At 36.7% G+C, this 17,499-nt stretch overlaps 1 protein-coding gene across 6 annotated transcripts in view; it reads left to right on the top strand.

Moving 5' to 3' along the window:
- Positions 1-17,499, top strand: part of RPGRIP1L (RPGRIP1 like) — a 96,088-nt gene that overhangs the window by 12,066 nt on the left and 66,523 nt on the right. For all 6 annotated transcript variants that reach the window (XR_007455645.1, XM_049621134.1, XM_049621135.1 and 3 more), the window contains 5 exons: positions 365-467; positions 1,849-1,992; positions 11,171-11,276; positions 13,584-13,730; positions 15,052-15,125. Coding sequence is in view for 5 of the 6 variants with exons in the window: in XM_049621134.1 (XP_049477091.1) it covers positions 365-467; positions 1,849-1,992; positions 11,171-11,276; positions 13,584-13,730; positions 15,052-15,125 (574 nt within the window). In the remaining variant the exon portion in view is untranslated. The remainder of the gene's footprint in view (positions 1-364; positions 468-1,848; positions 1,993-11,170; positions 11,277-13,583; positions 13,731-15,051; positions 15,126-17,499) is intronic.

Below are 17,499 nucleotides of genomic sequence, written 5' to 3'. Positions count from 1 at the left end.
GGGGAAGTTAAGTCATTGAAATCTCTTTCCTTCATTCATACCTGAGTTTATGTCGTAAAGCCCTGAATTGAAGACTTTGGTTCTTTCAGAATGACTTTAGGAGTTATAAATCTAAGTGGAGTCAAATTATTTCTAGGTCATTTGGTTTCCATAGCAGAATTTGTTTAATGGGCAATACTTACTGCTGTGTGCACTTGATGCCAATGATACTCCCTTGGGCAATGGATTTCTAAGTCTCTGCACTATAGAGCTCCTGTATCTCAGTACTTAGGAAATTTTCTTATATACACATTCCTTTATGATAGCAAATCAAGAGTCCTTCTTTATTAATTTCACTTTTATAATCTTGCTGATTGACTTTTAGGTATTCGCTTCCAAGATATTGACGTAGCAGAAACTCTACAACCCATGCTTACAAAACATGGCAACAGTTTACTTGAAGAAGCCAGAGGAGAAATAAGAAATTTGTATGTATTCTTTTTATGGTCATTTTAGAGCTTTATTTATTGATTGATCATGTCTTTTTTGATCCCTCCCTTTCCTTTATTTTAAACACAATTGGCTTATGTACAAATAATTTGCTCCACTAAATACATCTTGATCCGTGGGGTAAGAACAGATATTATAGAACATGTTTCCAATAAAATGAGGCAAATGAGCAACTTAACCGACTGCATCAATGGAGGGGCTTATAGAATAGTCTCTGTATTACAGTTTTCTCCCCAAAGGAATGGCGTAAAGCCCAGTCATTTAGAATAGTATAAGCTTTAGAGGCAGCATTTCCATGCTCAGAAAAATTACAGGTAATTTTTTTTTTAATCCCGAATTAGCCTTTTTGCAGTTAAAAAAAAAAAAGAATTGGAGGGAGTGGCTTAAAAGTTTGGAGTTATCAAATACATATGGATTTCAGATTTTGTTTCACTGTGATTCTATAGCACTGCATTCTTCATCATACTCTGGTTTTGAAAAAGTTACTTCTGCCGCATTTAGCTTACCTCTCCAGTTAATGAAAGCCTCATGGCTTCAGTGTCTGTGAGTCACAGCAATGAAGATAAGGCTCCACCTTATCGACAGGCCTTTACCTGGATCATCAAAAAGTAACCATTCTAAATGAGGAAAGAAAACATAAAACAAAGCATCACACTTTAGACCATTGCTTAAGAATAGTGTGGGCTTCAAACTAGTTCTTTTGAATATTTTATTTTATTTTATTTTGAATATTTTAAATACCAGTCACGGCCATGACTATCCTGTAAAGGAATAAAACCAAAAGATTATACCTAATCTTGTTACCTGCTAATAGTCTGAAAAACCAGGTTCATACCAGTTTCCTGAGGCTCATTACGCTGGGATACTGCTACCCATGGTAGAGATAAATAAATATATGCAAAAAACCTCTGTTTTGCAAATTTCTTGTGAGCTCTCTCTCTCTCTCTCTCTCTCTCTCTCTCGCGCGCGCTCTCTCTCTCTCTCTCTCTCTCTCTGAAGTGTTAATTTGAGTGATCTATGCATATATACATAGGATAGAGCAAAAGCATATAAATTATCTATGACCAGGTTGTGGAGGACAAAGTAGGTAACCCAATAACAATACTTACTGAATTGAAGTGAACCAAAGTCCAGGTTATTGCGTAGGATATTATTATATAAAAAGCAACATTTTGAATTGTTCCATATGCACTTCTAACTCGTCACATTTAATCTACTATTCACTATGTCCAGAGGCACCTAAGCTAAAATTTTTAACTCTTACTTGCTCTTTATTATGAAGGACTTTCTTTGTCCTGATCTTAGATACTGCAGATTTTTCCTCAAACTACAAATTCTTGTAAACGTTCTTTATTTCAGAGAAAATGTTATTCAGTCACAAAGAGGCCAGATAGAAGAGTTAGAGCACTTGGCTGAGATCCTGAAAACTCAGTTGAGGAGAAAAGAAAATGAAATTGAGTTCTCTCTTCTTCAGCTTCGAGAACAGCAGGCTACAGATCAAAGGTATGTTAAAACAGAAATCTCACTTTGATAAGGTCAAAATTAGTTTAAAATACTTTATCATATGCCATGGAAGGATAAGTCTAGTCTATTTTAAAAATCATGTTTTCACTTAACATTCTTCATAGAAGCCGCTCTAGACCTACTAACTGCTATCAACAACTCTGTATAAGGATGTTTCTCCCTAACCTACTCTGGCTCACCTTGTTCCCCCACTCTTTGGCCCCTTTTGCTGCATTTACCATAACTGTAGGAAGTTCTGATGCCGTCCAGTTGCACCCACCGAGAGAAAGGTGTGTGACAAGGACCCAGCTGTTGGCATGTCTTATGAATAAGTCCAGCCTCATTTGACTTTTTTTTCAGCACTAAAAGTGAGTTCCGTAATACGGTACCAAGTTGTTGGGGTTGTTTTACCCCAAAAAGATGCTTGTCACCTCTCCTAATATTCAAAATCTGCTTCAAATTCTGTTGATTGTCATGGATGACAGTGGAGCCCTTCAGTAGTCTACTTGCTGCCCCTTCAGTGTTGATGTTTTATAATGTCTACAATGTTCTTTTCCATCCTCCTTTGTCAGGTTTGGTTCTAATTCCTCTCCCTCATTTTGTATTTCCACACTGTGTTTCCAGCAAGACTCTTCTTACCATGTTCTTTCTTGAATTATTTTCTCCCCTTTGTTCCTTTTTTTTTCCTTTTGTTTCCTTTTCTTTCCTTTCTGTTTCTTTTTGTGGACCAAGGAGACCTAGAAGTAGAGGGAGTGGTATTTTGAATTTCCAGGTACCCATCACTTAGCTTAAATGATCACTACCATGATCCCGATCTTGTTTAACCTATCCCTTCAACTTTGTTTTCTTGAATTAATCAGCCTCAGCCAGATGGGATGTCATCTCACGTAGGAATACTCTAATATAAATCTCTGATAGGGAATTTGTTTAACATGGCACCATGCCGTTATCACATCTAACAAAATTAATTGCAATTCCTTAGTATTCTCTAGTACCCAGTCCCTATTTAAACTTCCCTGAAGCTGTCTTGTCCTGTTTGTCTGAATTGGAATCCAAATGAGGTCTACACATTGCATTTGCTATCTCTTAGGTCTCTTCTTTCTCTCTTAGTGTCCTTCAAACCAGACCTCGAGCCTCTATTCGTTTTTCCCCCTCTCCAGTGTATATGATGTCATGCTTATGTGGCTAAGTTCTCATTTAGAAACACCAGTATGATTTTCTAGTCTTTCATTTCAGATTCAGAGTTTAGTCCTCCTTTAACAAACTAACTTGACACGCTAATATTTGAAAAAAACTAGGAAAATATGCCTATGAGACTTGTTTTAAAAACAATAAAGTGGGCTGAAAATATACAAGAAGCTTTATATTTCAGAGACTCAAAAGATTAGTATTCTCTCTGTTAATTTCTGTTCCTAAAAAGTTATGTGTAAAATTTAATTAAATTATCTAATGAAATTCTATATGTTTAGTGATGTTTATATACCCTTCTAAGGGCAGGGCAAAAGAAACATGAGTCTTTTTGAGAATTATATTAGGGGATGTAATGTGAACCCTGATTCTGAACCAGCTTGAATACCTAGAAGTCATCCGTGTTCCCCCAGGAAGAACTGGTTTAGACTTGGTCTGATTGGAAAACCAAGACATGATTCCTTGTGAGGAACAGTGCTGAAGGACCAGACCCCAACCCTGAATATGATCTTAATAAATTGCCAACAACCATATTTAAGATAGTAGCTAAAAATGAACATTCTACACTTAGACCAAAAGCCCAAGCTTGGAGCCCATCCTTACCACCTTTACTCGACAGCTGAGTAGCAAGGTTATCAGAGACCACTTTCTGTGTTATACTTCCTAAATTCCCAACGAGTAGGATGGATACTGTGTTGGCCATTTCCCTCTTCCAAAGGGATATGATCACCTAGGAACTTGAGTGTTCAGTTCATTGAAATGGAAATCCAAAAGCCCTTCAATCCTAGGACTAGAACAGCGGAAGAAATAGAGTGATAGACAGGTATGCATGTTTTCTCCTACGAATATTGTCAGCAAGAGACACCAACATATGCACCTAGACGAGTTTACCTTAACAACTAAACTATGGCCCTCCCTCAGTAGCAGTTTCTTTTGTCACATCAAGAATTGGAAGTAGTGGGGCGCCTGGGTGGCTCGGTCGGTTAAGCGTCCGACTTCGGCTCAGGTCATGATCTCGCGGTCTGTGAGTTCGAGCCCCGCGTCGGGCTCTGTGCTGACAGCTCGGAGCCTGGAGCCTGCTTCGGATTCTGTGTCTCCCTCTCTCTCTGCCCCTCCCCTGTTCATGCTCTGCCTCTCTCTGTCTCAAAAATAAATAAAGGTTAAAAAAAATTTTTTTTTAAATAAAAATAAAAAAAAAAAGAATTGGAAGTAGAAACAAAATGAGTATTACAGGTAAAGGAACTTTTGCCGCAGAGGCCAAAGAAATAAACTTTAGTAAATAGCATATTGTTCCTTGAAATACAGTTGTTGAAAACTGAAGAAATGACTTCCAATAAAGGTCTTTAAGTCTTTTTTTCTTGTGTGTTTACACATAGCTCAAAATTTTATGTGTCACAGCAATTTTTTGAGACTAATGGAAAACTGTTGAAAAAAATGTTGGGGAGAATATAAAACTTGGTATAATTTACTGTAAAGAAAAATCACAAAATGGAAAACATATTTAAACTTCTCTTTCACGGATACATTATTTCAAATTTGAAATTCTAGAAGTCTGATCAGGATGTTGGGCTCCTTGTTCTCAAACATGAACCTAACGTAGTTGTAATCTTCAGAGTGCAGTGCTTGATATTTATGGCAAAGAGCCTTTTCATAGAATATTACAGAAACTCTTCGTAGTATGTGTTTAATAGACCAGTTTGGTTTGGCATCAACTTGACATAAACTGTTGGTTATCCAAAGCTCTTAATTGCTTTGAAGTAAAAGCCCAGTGCTGTTGTTTTTTATTAAAATCATGTTTTTTCCTGTGATTGTGGTCTATTTTGGAAGACTGAGTTGTGATTTTTGCATATGTTCTACATAATGCCTCATTAGCAAAAAATCTTGTATCATTTACAAGTAGCCTGAATGTCTGTGTTGTTTTGAACAAAAATCCATATTAAAATTTAAACAATATAAAAATGCACATTTTCTGCTTATTAAAAAGGCCGTCTTAAATTAAATGCAAAGCAGTAACCAGTGAACACATGTACGTGAACATTAAAATCAGAATGATTTTACCTTTTATTGGCTTTTTCAACTCCAAAAATATTTATACTCTTACCAAATGTGTAACTAGTTTGTACCAAGTAGTTTTTTTTAAGTGAATGTTACAGTGTTTACCTTCTTAATTAAAAATCATGTAAGTTCCCTAATATCCCAGTGGAGGAAATTTAACCTATAAATGTTCCAAACACTCTTGACTTGCCCTCTTCCCTTTGGTTGACAGCGGACTGTCAAATCTCAAAACAGAGAATCCTTTTGCAGCCATGCAGTGTCAGAAACAACTTGGCTTTAAGGGCCCCATCTCTCCCCTCTAGGCACACACAGGATTACTTCCTAGCTCTCTTAAGTTCTTCCCCAGCCTTTTATTTTGAAAAATTACAAACCTACAGAAAAGTCTTAGGAATAGTCGTGTGAACACTCACACGTACCTTTCACCCCTTCGCATATTTGTGAATGACACAAGCCTCTTCTGCATCCTGCACGTGAGGCCTTTTCCCTCCTTCCTCCTCCTCTCTACTCTCTCTCCCTCCCTCCCACCCCCAATCTGAGTTAGACGCATGTATCATTTCACCCTGTGTACACTTCTAAGTATCCTCTAGGAACAAAGATATCCTCCTACGTAACTACAGTATGGCTATCACATTCAAGACATTCAACAATACAGTAGCATCACCTAATACACAGTCCACATTCAAATTTCCCAACTGTATCCCTTTATAACTCTTTTTTTTTTTTTTTTTTCCCAATAGCTGGTTGTGGTTTGTTTTGCTTTGGTTTGATCTAGTATCCATTCAGGGATCATACATTGAATTTAATTGTCCTGTCTTTTAGCTTTCCATTATTCTGGAGTGGTTCCCCATTTCCAGCCCACTGATAGTTGTTTGCAGAACACCCCTCAATTTGTATTTGTCTGATTGCCCAGCCCCCTAATTTAGAGGGCACATCTGGTCCTTGGATGGAAGGGTAACTGGGGCCGGGGATAACCACGCACACATTATTATTACAGGCAGGTGATCTGTCATTTTTTAAAAATATATCCACCAAGCTTGGACTGTTGTTTGAATACCTTAGAATTTGCCCAATGAAAAGTATCACACTCAAATACCATTTCTTTCATCCCCATGTTTTTTATTATTAATATTATCTAAGATTGTCCTGTGATAGCAGCTTGACGTATTTTCTCAGCCCTTTATCTGAACCACAGAAATTGTCACAATTAATAGTAAAACCAATGTGTTAGTGCACAGTTGAGAGTGGAGAGAAAGCTAAAACTAGGAACATCTCAGAGGAAGGAGACCACTTAGAAGAGTGGGAAGAATTGATCTTTTAGAATTGGATTTGACTGTCGGCTCCCTCACATAAGGACTCTGGCCAAATTCCTTACTTCGCTAAGCCTCAGTTAGCTACCTCAACTGTGAAATGAAGCGATTGAAACGGGCAAGTGGTTCTTCCCTACCTTTTAAACGGCAGCTAATTTTATCCCTAGGGAACTCGTGTCTCTGAAAGATTTTGTCTGCCGAATAAGCAGCATTTATTAATTTAATCAATTCAGTGTGCTTTTTTTTTTATTCATCAAAGACCTATATCATGCCAATCACTGCTTCTGATAATTATGAGATAACCTGTTTTATTGAACTGACTTGGTATAATTCTATCAAAAAATAAAAACAGGGGCGCCTGGGTGGCTTAGTCGGTTAAGCATCCGACTTCGGCTCAGGTCATGATCTTGTGGTCCATGAGTTCGAGCCCCGCGTCAGGCTCTGTGCTGACAGCTCAGAGCCTGGAGCCTGCTTTGGATTCTGTGTCTCCCTGTCTCTCTGCCCCCTCCCCACTCATGCTCTGTCTCTCTCTGTCTCTCAAAAATAAATAAACATTAAAAAAAAATTTTTTTTTAATAAAAAACAATACAAAACCTTCACTTTTGCAACTTAGTTGCTGGTGAATCTCTATTTCCCATTGGGCTTTTTGATATATTAAATATAATTCTCAGATTCCCATTACTAGCTGGAATCCATTAAACTTGATCTTCAAAATGATCCTTTTAAGAAAATCAGCCAGGATTTCAGGTCTTCCCGCCTCCAACCGGTCCTTCAGAGTCCTCCCTCCATTTTCATAAAAGAGTGGTTATATGCATGTGGAGCTTGACGTAATGTTTCTCTCCATTCCTTGTGGGTGTCAAGAGTGGGAAAACACTGAGCTCTGATTTATATTTTGACCCACCACCACGAGAAAGGTATGATCCAGAGGCAAATAGACACAGATGAATTTTTTCCTTTATGCAATCTTAAAACAGAGAGCATTATTTTCACCTATGAAGGCAGGTAGCAGTTTAGAGCAAAAATGGTTGCATTTCAAATAGACTTTCCTCAGCTATTTTAGTAAAGCCATTCCGTTTAGTTTACTAGCAACCTTCTGTAATCTTACTCAGTATTGTTACTTTGCTAGTGATGGTTGTCTGTGTATCCCTAGTAAAAGCTATAAATGACCTACATTTCTTGTAACAATAAACTTACATAATGTCTGCCACCGTTTAAAAAAAAAAATGTACCGTAGAGGTGTTTTAATTTTAAGGTTGTTTTCAACCAACCTAAGGTTGTTATCCCCCAAGTTCAGTCAGCCTAAAACTATTATTCAAAAAGAGCCTCTCCATTCTGTCATAAATATTTTACTCAACTACTGTCCCAAATCTCATAGCCTAGCTTCTGTATTCTATAGCCCTCTCTTCTAAATGGTGTTAAATACTACATTATAACATTTTTGCGTCAAAAAAATCAAGAGGCTTTCTTGAGCATTCATAATCTTTACTGTAACAGAGTGAAATGGCAATGGAGGTTCGGGGGGGTGAAGTGAGAGAATTATGTGCCTGGGGAATGAAGTATAAGAAACTTTCACTGGAGGAGATTTTTGCCTCTTAAGATTTCATATTAGACTATACATTACATAGCTCCACTGAAAGTTTTTCCTTCTCCAGTATATCTGAGGTTTTAAGTTTCTGGATTTATTATGGCACCCAGTAGCAAAGCCGGAGTCAAGTGTTTTCAAGGCTTCCATTAGAAATTCCTTTTTCAGAGTTTATTGCTTGACTGTTTCCAATTATATGAGGGAAACTTGGCACATAGGTTGTTGAACTGGATTACTTTTTTCAACATAAAATCTAATTTATTTCAGTTTGTTTTTAATCTAGAGATGGGCCAACATCTCTTCCAACCGTTGTAGAAGATTTGATCATAATTCTAAATAATATGTCTATAAAAAAAAAAACAAGAAAAAGAAAAGAAACCGCATTTTCCAACTTAATTGCCCAAGGTTTTTTCAAAATCCTTGTTGAAAAATTTGAGAAATTTATTTTTACAAAGCACATAATTAGTCTGCTTGATATCTGTTTGCAGATCATTTCAGCATGTGTAATGCAGCATGTATGAATCGCTTCAGGACTGTCAAGAGTTCCTCTGAATATTTTTACCGTGGATTGTTCTTTCTGTTAGAACGTCATCCTCCTGAAGATGTGATGTTCCCATCACAGTGCGTGAAACAGAGCAAGAAAGTAGGATGTGGTGGCCACTCAAAACACCACTTATAAAATGAGCCCCATCTCTGTGCTTCAAAGGAAGCCAACCTGAGGCCCTCCTCCTAGTGCAAAGAGGTCTAGGACAAGCCTCTAAGCACCGACCCTGGCCCCCTCTTGCCTCTTATCATCCTCACATCCCTTGTCAGCTTTTTGTGACGTTCCCTTCCCTCTTGTCCCTCTCATTTCCACCCTCATTCTTTTATCACATTTCATCTGTGTAAGGATGTTGAGTCAGTTGTCAGATTGGAGACGATTTTTCATCGTACGCCTTCCTAGAGGCCAGACCACATTTATCACATTGTTGATTTTGATCTTTTATGTCTTAGCGCTTGCAGCTGAACAGCCAGTCATCCTTTCCTTCTCCCTGTTAGCCTCAGAAATATCTAATCATAATAATGACTCCTGGATAAAGCCCCCAAAACTGACACTTGAAAATAATTCTTAAAGACATCTGCAGGTGTTGCACGCAAACTGATTTCTGTGTAAAGCACCACATGATTATTGTTGTTTTCTAACTAGTTCGGTCATCCTTGTGCCCACCTGTTGGGCATTACTAGCATAAAGTACTAAGTCACTTTTCTTGGCAGTATTTTGAATGAAAAGTTTGATCTTCAAGGAGTTTAAGGAAAATATTCAAGGAAGCATCCACCAGTTAAACCACCCTGAGCGTTTTTGGAAGATGCTTACCAGCCTTGGCCTTGCAAGGAAAATTCAAAATTAAAACCTGCTATTTTTCTGTGACCCTAGGTGGCTGAATGGGTTATTGGGACTTAATTCTTGCTAACATCATTAAGCAAGTATTATTACTCAAACATATATATGTATATTTTCTTGAAAATATTAACATTCTTAAAACCGGAAGAATAAAATATCAGAGGCAACTGAAAATATAAGAAAAGATTTGAAATTATTTGAAAAAGATTCTGTCCTTGCATAGAATAACTGTCACTCATTGTCGAGTGGTCAAACCAAGTAATTCTGAGGAAAACAGATTAAGCTATGTTTTGACTTCTAATTATGAAAAAAAAAAAGGCGGGGGGATACTGTCTTTATTAGACTTGTTTAAAATATATTTTTCCTTCGTGTTCTGATGTTTTTGGCGAGTACAGATCACGTAGTGGGGAATCATAGTGGGGTACTGCTGAACGTGTGCTCAGAACTCTACTAGTTAGCATGTTTTCGGCACAGAATCATTTTAACATTGTGTTAAGACTGTATCCTGGGTACGATCCAGGTTCTTGGACTTGTTTATCTTCTGTGTGAGGACAACTAACTGTCCGATGCCAAAATACAATGAACTTTCAAATATCAAAGAGGAAAATTAAGTATTTCAAGTCCTCAGCTGGTTTACAGATGTGTGAGCTTTGTAGTCCATTTTCTGGTTCCAGTAGGGCATTGTGACAATTTTTCCAATATGTGTACACTAGATAAAGTTTTGGAAGTAAAATTACTTACTTGAAGTCCTGAAATAATTTTCTGAATCTAAAATTTTTATGTTTACTTTTTTTAAAAAAAAGAATGAAGTCTAAAACTGGGCCTCACAATTTTTGAAATACTTTTGAATATAAAACGTATTAAAGAACCTTTCTCTGTCAGGCAAATAAGTGCCTTTTGAAAACGGGTATTCATTTAGGTCTATGATTAACCTTTAACAAGATCTTCCTGTTAAATTCTACATTTGCTTTAATCTCAGTAGGAAAAATACAAACTAGTATTGCAGCATATAGAGTTTCTATATACCCTGTGGACGTTAAATGATCTCTTACAGCTAAAGGCACATCTGCAACATATTTAAATGCCAGCTTTGGGCATTATTAGTATAAAATGCTAAGTCACTTTTTGGGGAAATATTTTGAAAGGTTGAAACTCCAGGAGGAAACTCCAATAAATGGTAATCTTATGATACCATTTGTTTCAAGGGAGTGGTAGGAAGATGAGTGGCTGTCTTGCGCATTTTTGTCTTAGGGGAAAGTGGTAGTAGGATAGTCCTCTTTCAAATAAGTCCGAAGTGCAGGGCGGCACGATCACTGTGCTGTATAGACTGACGTCCTTTTGCACCATCTTTCAGGATGCCGTAAAATGGTTTTAAGCGCGTATTACAAGATGTCGGAGAGGTGACCCAAGTCATCAAATTTGGGTCTCCCTTCAAATCCTGAGAATCTATGAATTTATGAAAGTTCAAGAGCAACGATTGGTTGGCTTTAAATAATGCATCTGTCCTAAGTGTATGTTAAGCTAAAAACCCTGTGACTGATAAGCAAGTGTGCAAATTTTTCCTAGGTAACTTTGTAGTGAAAAATTATGATTCCACCACAGGTTGTTTTCTTTTGCCTTGCATTTTTTACTCTGTCTCTCTTTTTCTTAAACACATTGTTGAAGGTCAAACATTCGGGACAATGTAGAAATGATTAAGCTTCATAAACAACTCGTGGAGAAAAGCAATGCTCTTTCAGTATTGGAAGGAAAATTTATTCAGCTTCAAGAGGTACTGTGATCATTTATCTTATTATGGTGATACATAGACACAAAGGTTCAAAGAGAGTGTTTAGGTTATACTTTTTAAATAGAATGGTTGTAACACTAAAAAGTTATTTTTAAAGATGCTCTTTTTATTCTTAAACATGTATTATTTCACTTCATGTGTTATTTGTAATTTATAACTTAATAGCTAAAGAAATAACTAACCGGTTGGACTGTTTATAAATATCTGTGTCATCTTAAAATAATAAACATATTTATCATAAATTATCTCATGCCAAGAAAATTTATTTTTAATTCCTCTTCTCTGAGTTCATATGGGCACATAGCACTGAAGGGTTAGACGTTTTTGCATATATCTTCAGTTCTAAGCATTTATGAAATAGCCAAGACAGACCAAGTTATAAATAGGTCAGTAACCAGGTTTTGTTCAATCTTTCTTTGATGTGTTTTGTTTTGTTACTGTCTGCCATTATCACAAAATATTTGAGACCCATCATGTCAGCAGCTATCAGTGTACTTCTTTTAATTCTTGACCATTCAGGTTGACAATACTTGGGACCCCTCATCCCTATGGTTGCTTTACCAAGATTGTGGCCCTACATGAATGTGCCATCAGAAGGTTCCTATTGATTGGCACTGCATAATTAGCATAGGTTCTGGAATTAATGAACTCCCAAACATTCCAGATGAATACAATTCATATTAAACAGTACTTTCTCTGAAGTACTGAGACCAGGAAAGCAGTAAATTGATGGAAAGCATAGGGTCATCGGAAGCCTAAATTTACTATTGAATTAGATAAATATTTTTAAACTTGTACTCTGGTTTGTGCTTTCCATCCTGCAGGAACCTCCTTAAACGCAAAGTAATAACTGTCTTCCGTGTGAATATGAGGGTTTATGAAAGAAAGAAGGCTAATTGCAGAGTGGAGACAATAGCCCTGTCTACCTATAGATACAAGAGGGAAATTCAGAAAACATGGAGCTGAGGGCCATTTCTAACATGGGGAATTAGGAAAGAAAAAAAAAAAAAAAAAAACAATGATATTACCTTCTGTCACTTTGACCACCTGACTTCCATTTAACAGTGATGCCAGGTACTTCTTCCAGTACCAACAATTGTTAAGGGTCTGTTATAGCACAGGCTCCTCTTTTGAGGACTGATGTTGGGTAAAGAAAGGTTTGACAGGTTCAGACCAACAGCTTCAATGAATGAGGTAGGAAGCCCAGGAAAAGCTGGTTAAAGATAATGTGTTATAATAATACCAAGATTAACAAAAATTGAACTTCAGTTACTCAATAGCTATGTTTATTTTAAATGATTGAAGAACTTCAGATTTTATCCTCTTTTTTTTTCTTGAGAGATGCTGTGCATGCACATGGGCAAGGGAGAGGCAGAGAAAGAAATCTTAAGCATGGCCACCTCCAGCACAGAGCCCAATGAGGGGCTCGATCTCACGACTGTGAGACCATGATCTGATCCGAAATCAAAAGTCATATGCTCAACCGACTGAGCCACCCAGGTGCCCCAGAACTTAAGTGATTTTAATTAGCACATGAACCATTACATGTTATGGCTATGGTCTCTATGAAAAGACTTTAATATCATCACCTGTTTTATTTATAAAAAAAAAAAAAGTAGGGACACCTGGGTGGCTCAGTCGGTTGAGCGTCCAACTTCGGCTCAGGTCATGATCTCATGTCATGGTCGGTGGAGCATGTGACTCTTGATCTCAGGTTGGTGAGTTCAAGCCCCACTTTGGGCATAGAGATTACTTAAAATAAGAATAAAAATTTTTTAATTGAAAAAACGTCAGTAACTATTTTACTGAATTGAAAATTTTAACCTAATTGTATTAAAATTAGAAGCTAGCCTTCTGTTAGGCTGTTTATATGCTGTGGTGACAAATCCTTTCAAGTTTCATTATCTGTGGTCAGCATTTATTTTTGACCCATGCGGCAGCATTTTTAGACAGCATGTCCAACCACTGTAACCACAACAGAAAGAAAAAAAATTTGCCAAAACCAATTTACTCACTGGTCACTAATCAACCAGTCAAAAACTAGAAGGAAGTAAAATAAAGGACAAAAAGTTTGCATTATGTGACTCTGTGCTAAGAAAACTATATTCTTTTCCTAACTATACACTTGGGTCAAGAGTGTCTCCACGGACAAGTAGCACATATACATTGTTTGTGAGGTGAAGAATAAACTGTATAATGTGAACTTCAGGAGTAAATTCACTTATAAAATTGCAATCACTTATTTAACATGGAATCCAAAAGTAATTTCGAAAAGATTTTGTTTTGTAGAAGCAGAGAAGTCTCCGGATCAGCCATGACGCCTTGATGGCAAATGGAGATGAGCTAAATATGCAACTCAAAGAGCAGCGTTTAAAATGCTGCAGCCTTGAGAAGCAGTTACATTCCGTGACATTTTCTGAAAGAAAAATAGAAGAGGTAAGCTCCCAAGAGGTTATTAGCCATTAGTTGTGTTAAAACTTCTCTGTAACTGTTTTGAAAAAGTAAAGTAGAGACATTCTAAGCAGTATATTTATTTAAAAATCCCAAACTACATACACAGTGCTTTGAGCACAGCAAAATATAGTCCGTTTGTTATGTGCAAGGCACATCAGTGCTTAAAAATATGTGCCAACATGCTGATATCCACTGTTCACCTAAAGGGTTGATTCTTGAGGAAAAAGAAAACACATTTTGAAACTTACCTGTGGAACCTAACTTTCTCAGCCTTAACATCTTATTAGCCATTTGAGACACCAAGACAAAGGAATACACATCTGTTTCTGGGGAGAAGGAAGGATATTCTGTTCCGCAACATCAGCAATTTTGTGAAATTATTTAATTTTTTTCCTAGGAAGTTGTTTGAAAACTCATCTTTCTATTATTATCACGACTCACATCTCCCAGCGAGCACAATCTCTTTCTGTGTTCTCTTAAATTTGTTCTTAAAAAGAATGAAATAAAGCAATGAAATAAGATGCTTACATTCTGTTCTGATCTTGGGAGAATCTTTACTGTGTCTCATACTTGCATCAAAAGGGAATTATGAAAATGGAAATGAATTTTAAGAGTACTCTGATCCATGGGAAAGGATTGTAACTACACAATATACTGGTGAATAAAACTTTAAACATAAATGCTAGAAAGAAATATAGAGAGCTACATTTTAGTCATAAAGGTATTAATGATAACCCTCAGTTTATTTCTAAAAATGTCATTCATCAGGATAAAGCAAGGTATACAATTTTATTTATTCATTCATTTATTTAAAAGATGTGCTGCCAGCTCTTTGTAAATTCCAGGTAACATAAGAAATTAGGTCTTCAGAGTAAATTGTGCTTAACGCAATTTATTTGAACCACAAACCAAAAGAAAGATTAATCCTTTTATTTTTAATGGGCCAATTAGAAATTAACACAAAATTAATACAATGATGGAATTCATTGGGGAGGGAAGTAAAAAAATATGTTTCCCAGACTTCATAGCAAACTTTTAACACATTCTTTATTGAGTTTTGGCACATGTCAGCATAAAGCAGTGCATACGTTTCTACTAAATTAAAACAAATATTAATTTCGTGTTTACTTAACAACTTAGAAAAAATCAGTGCTAAATTAAATGCAGACAATATTAGTTGAGTAGTTAGCAGCTGCAATTTAAAAATCAAGACTAAAACATGTTAGCCTCCTCTCATGTTATTTTATCCCCATGTAGTTTTGATATGATAATCACCTAATGTGTCATTTTCTTTTCATTTTAGTTGCAGGATAGAATTAATGACTTAGAAAAGGAACGGGAACTTTTAAAGGAGAACTGTGATAAACTTTATAACAGGTAAATCATGATACATGTGTTCTCTTGTTCTCTTCTTTAAGATGTTTTATATCAAAGCAGTAGATGTCAGAATATCTAATATTGATTAAAGAATTAGCAATTGGTGATTGTGAAAAATATATATGTATCATAAAAGAAAAATAGAAAAATAAGCTTTTGGGGAGCGTTTGTAATAAGCTCTTTAACCTGAGCAGTAATCTACGACTAGAAAACCGTTATCAGTTTGTATCATTTATTGAGCGTAAACCGTAAGTGAGCAGGCACTTTGCTAAATATTCTTCATATTAAAAGTTTCTCAGAGCAACCTGGAAATGTGGGTATTGTAAATGCCCATGTTAAGTTTATTTATTTAAATAACCTCTACACTCAACATGGGGATCAAACTCACAACCCTGGGATCAAGAGTCACATGCTCTACCGACTAAGCCAGCCAGGTGCCCCTCAAGATAAATTTTTAAGAGCTACTTCAATTTTGTCTTTTAATCTGCTTCATAATTATGGTATTTTAAAAATGAATCCCTTCTGATAATTTTAGAAACAAAATTCTGTACCACAGCTAAGTTTAGTTAAGTGGTACAGATATCTATCTGTGTGCGTGTCTATGTATGTATGTGTATTTTTAAGTCTTTTCAGTATGTGATAACTGATAAAGGGTAAATACAGGCTTACATGAAAGTAAATTTAGTATACATACTGGAAGATGTATGTTAGAGCAGATATTCAAAGGTTGCTTCTATTGATAATATTCTGAAACGTCACAAAATAGCCATCTGATGTACCGACACACTTTTTAACACTGTGGTTTTTTTTTTTTTATGTTTTGTAAACTCAATTTACATTTTATAAGGTAAACAAATACCTAAAGAGTATAGAGATAGGCTGTTATTTGTTTTTACTTTGAAAAGATACACAGATTAATGTTAGGCATCATTCCAGTGGCACGGATCATCTATGTTGTTTCCCTACTAGTGTTGATGGTCCTTACACGAAGTGGCTCATGATGTTAAGAATTATTGATAGCAGGGGCACCCGGGTGGCTCAGTTAGTTAAGCATCTGACTTCGGCTCAGGTCATGATCTCGCAGGTCATGAGTTCGAGCCCCATGGCGGGCTCTGTGCTGACAGCTCAGAGCCTGGAGCCTGCTTCAGATTCTGTCTCCCTCTCTCTCTGCACCTCCCCCACTCACACTCTGTCTCACTCTCAAAAATAAACAAACATTGGGGCGCCTGGGTGGCTCAGTCGGTTAAGCGGCCGACTTCGTCTCAGGTCATGATCTCGTGGCCCGTGAGTTCGAGCCCCGCGTCGGGCTCTGTGCTGACAGCTCAGAGCCTGGAACCTGTTTCAGATTCTGTATCTCCCTCTCTCTGACCCTCCCCTGTTCATGCTTTGTCTCTCTCTGTCTCAAAAATAAATAAACGTTAAAATAAATAAATAAATAAACATTAAAAAATAAAAAAATAAAAAACCGTTATCAATAACAGATTCAGACATCAGTTAAAATAATATCTGGGGCTCTCTAGCAAGGATAGACTGGTTAAAAACCTTTATGTGGTTCTGCCTTGGACCCCTTCCAAATCATTTGGCCCTATGGCTTTGTTCTGGCCCCTCTCTCATCAACCCTGATTAATTTTACCTAAAGCATTTATTATACCTCCTTTTTGTTTTTAAGTTTGTTTACTTATTTTGAGAGAGAGGAAGAGGGGAGGAAGAGAGACAGAGAGAGAGGGAGAAAGAGAATCCCAAGTAGACTCCATGCTATCAGTGCAGAGCCAGATGTGGGGCTCAAACCCAAGAACCACGAGACCATGACTTGAGTTGAAATCAAGAGTCCAACACTTAACCGACTGAGCCACCCAGGTGCCCCTATATTCTCACTTCTATAGAACAATACAAGGTTTATATTGATATATATCTAAGGATTTGGTAGTTACGTGTTTGAAATTTCCAAATTTCAGTATATAGATCACACAACCACTGCATTGTAGGGCAGAGAAAATAATGTTATCCCCATATTTTAGAGATGAGGGAATCAAGACTCAAGAAACATTAAGAGACTTGTACGGAGTCACACAGCATTGCTGAGACTCCAGTAAAGGACCCAAACCCAATTCTTTTGACTCTAAAACTTGATTTGTTTTCCCCCTGTGCTTCACTATCTCTCTAATTTTAATTGCATTGGAAAACTGGTTCTGTGGAAGGGAAACATTCATGGAATAATAGAACTACCATACATCCAGAAATTTTTATTGATTTATATTTATCTTCAACATCTTGTAATTTCAAATAATTTAACATGGTCTTAATACAAGAAAATAAGTGCCATTTGGCCGTTACTTATACTTTTCCTACTTCCCTATTTGAGGATTTACTGAAC

This window comes from Panthera uncia (genome assembly GCF_023721935.1).
Source record: "Panthera uncia isolate 11264 chromosome E2 unlocalized genomic scaffold, Puncia_PCG_1.0 HiC_scaffold_19, whole genome shotgun sequence".
NCBI lineage: Eukaryota > Metazoa > Chordata > Mammalia > Carnivora > Felidae > Panthera > Panthera uncia.
The sequence above is the reverse complement of the archived record's forward strand: the minus strand, read 5'-3'. Positions and strand labels throughout refer to the sequence as shown.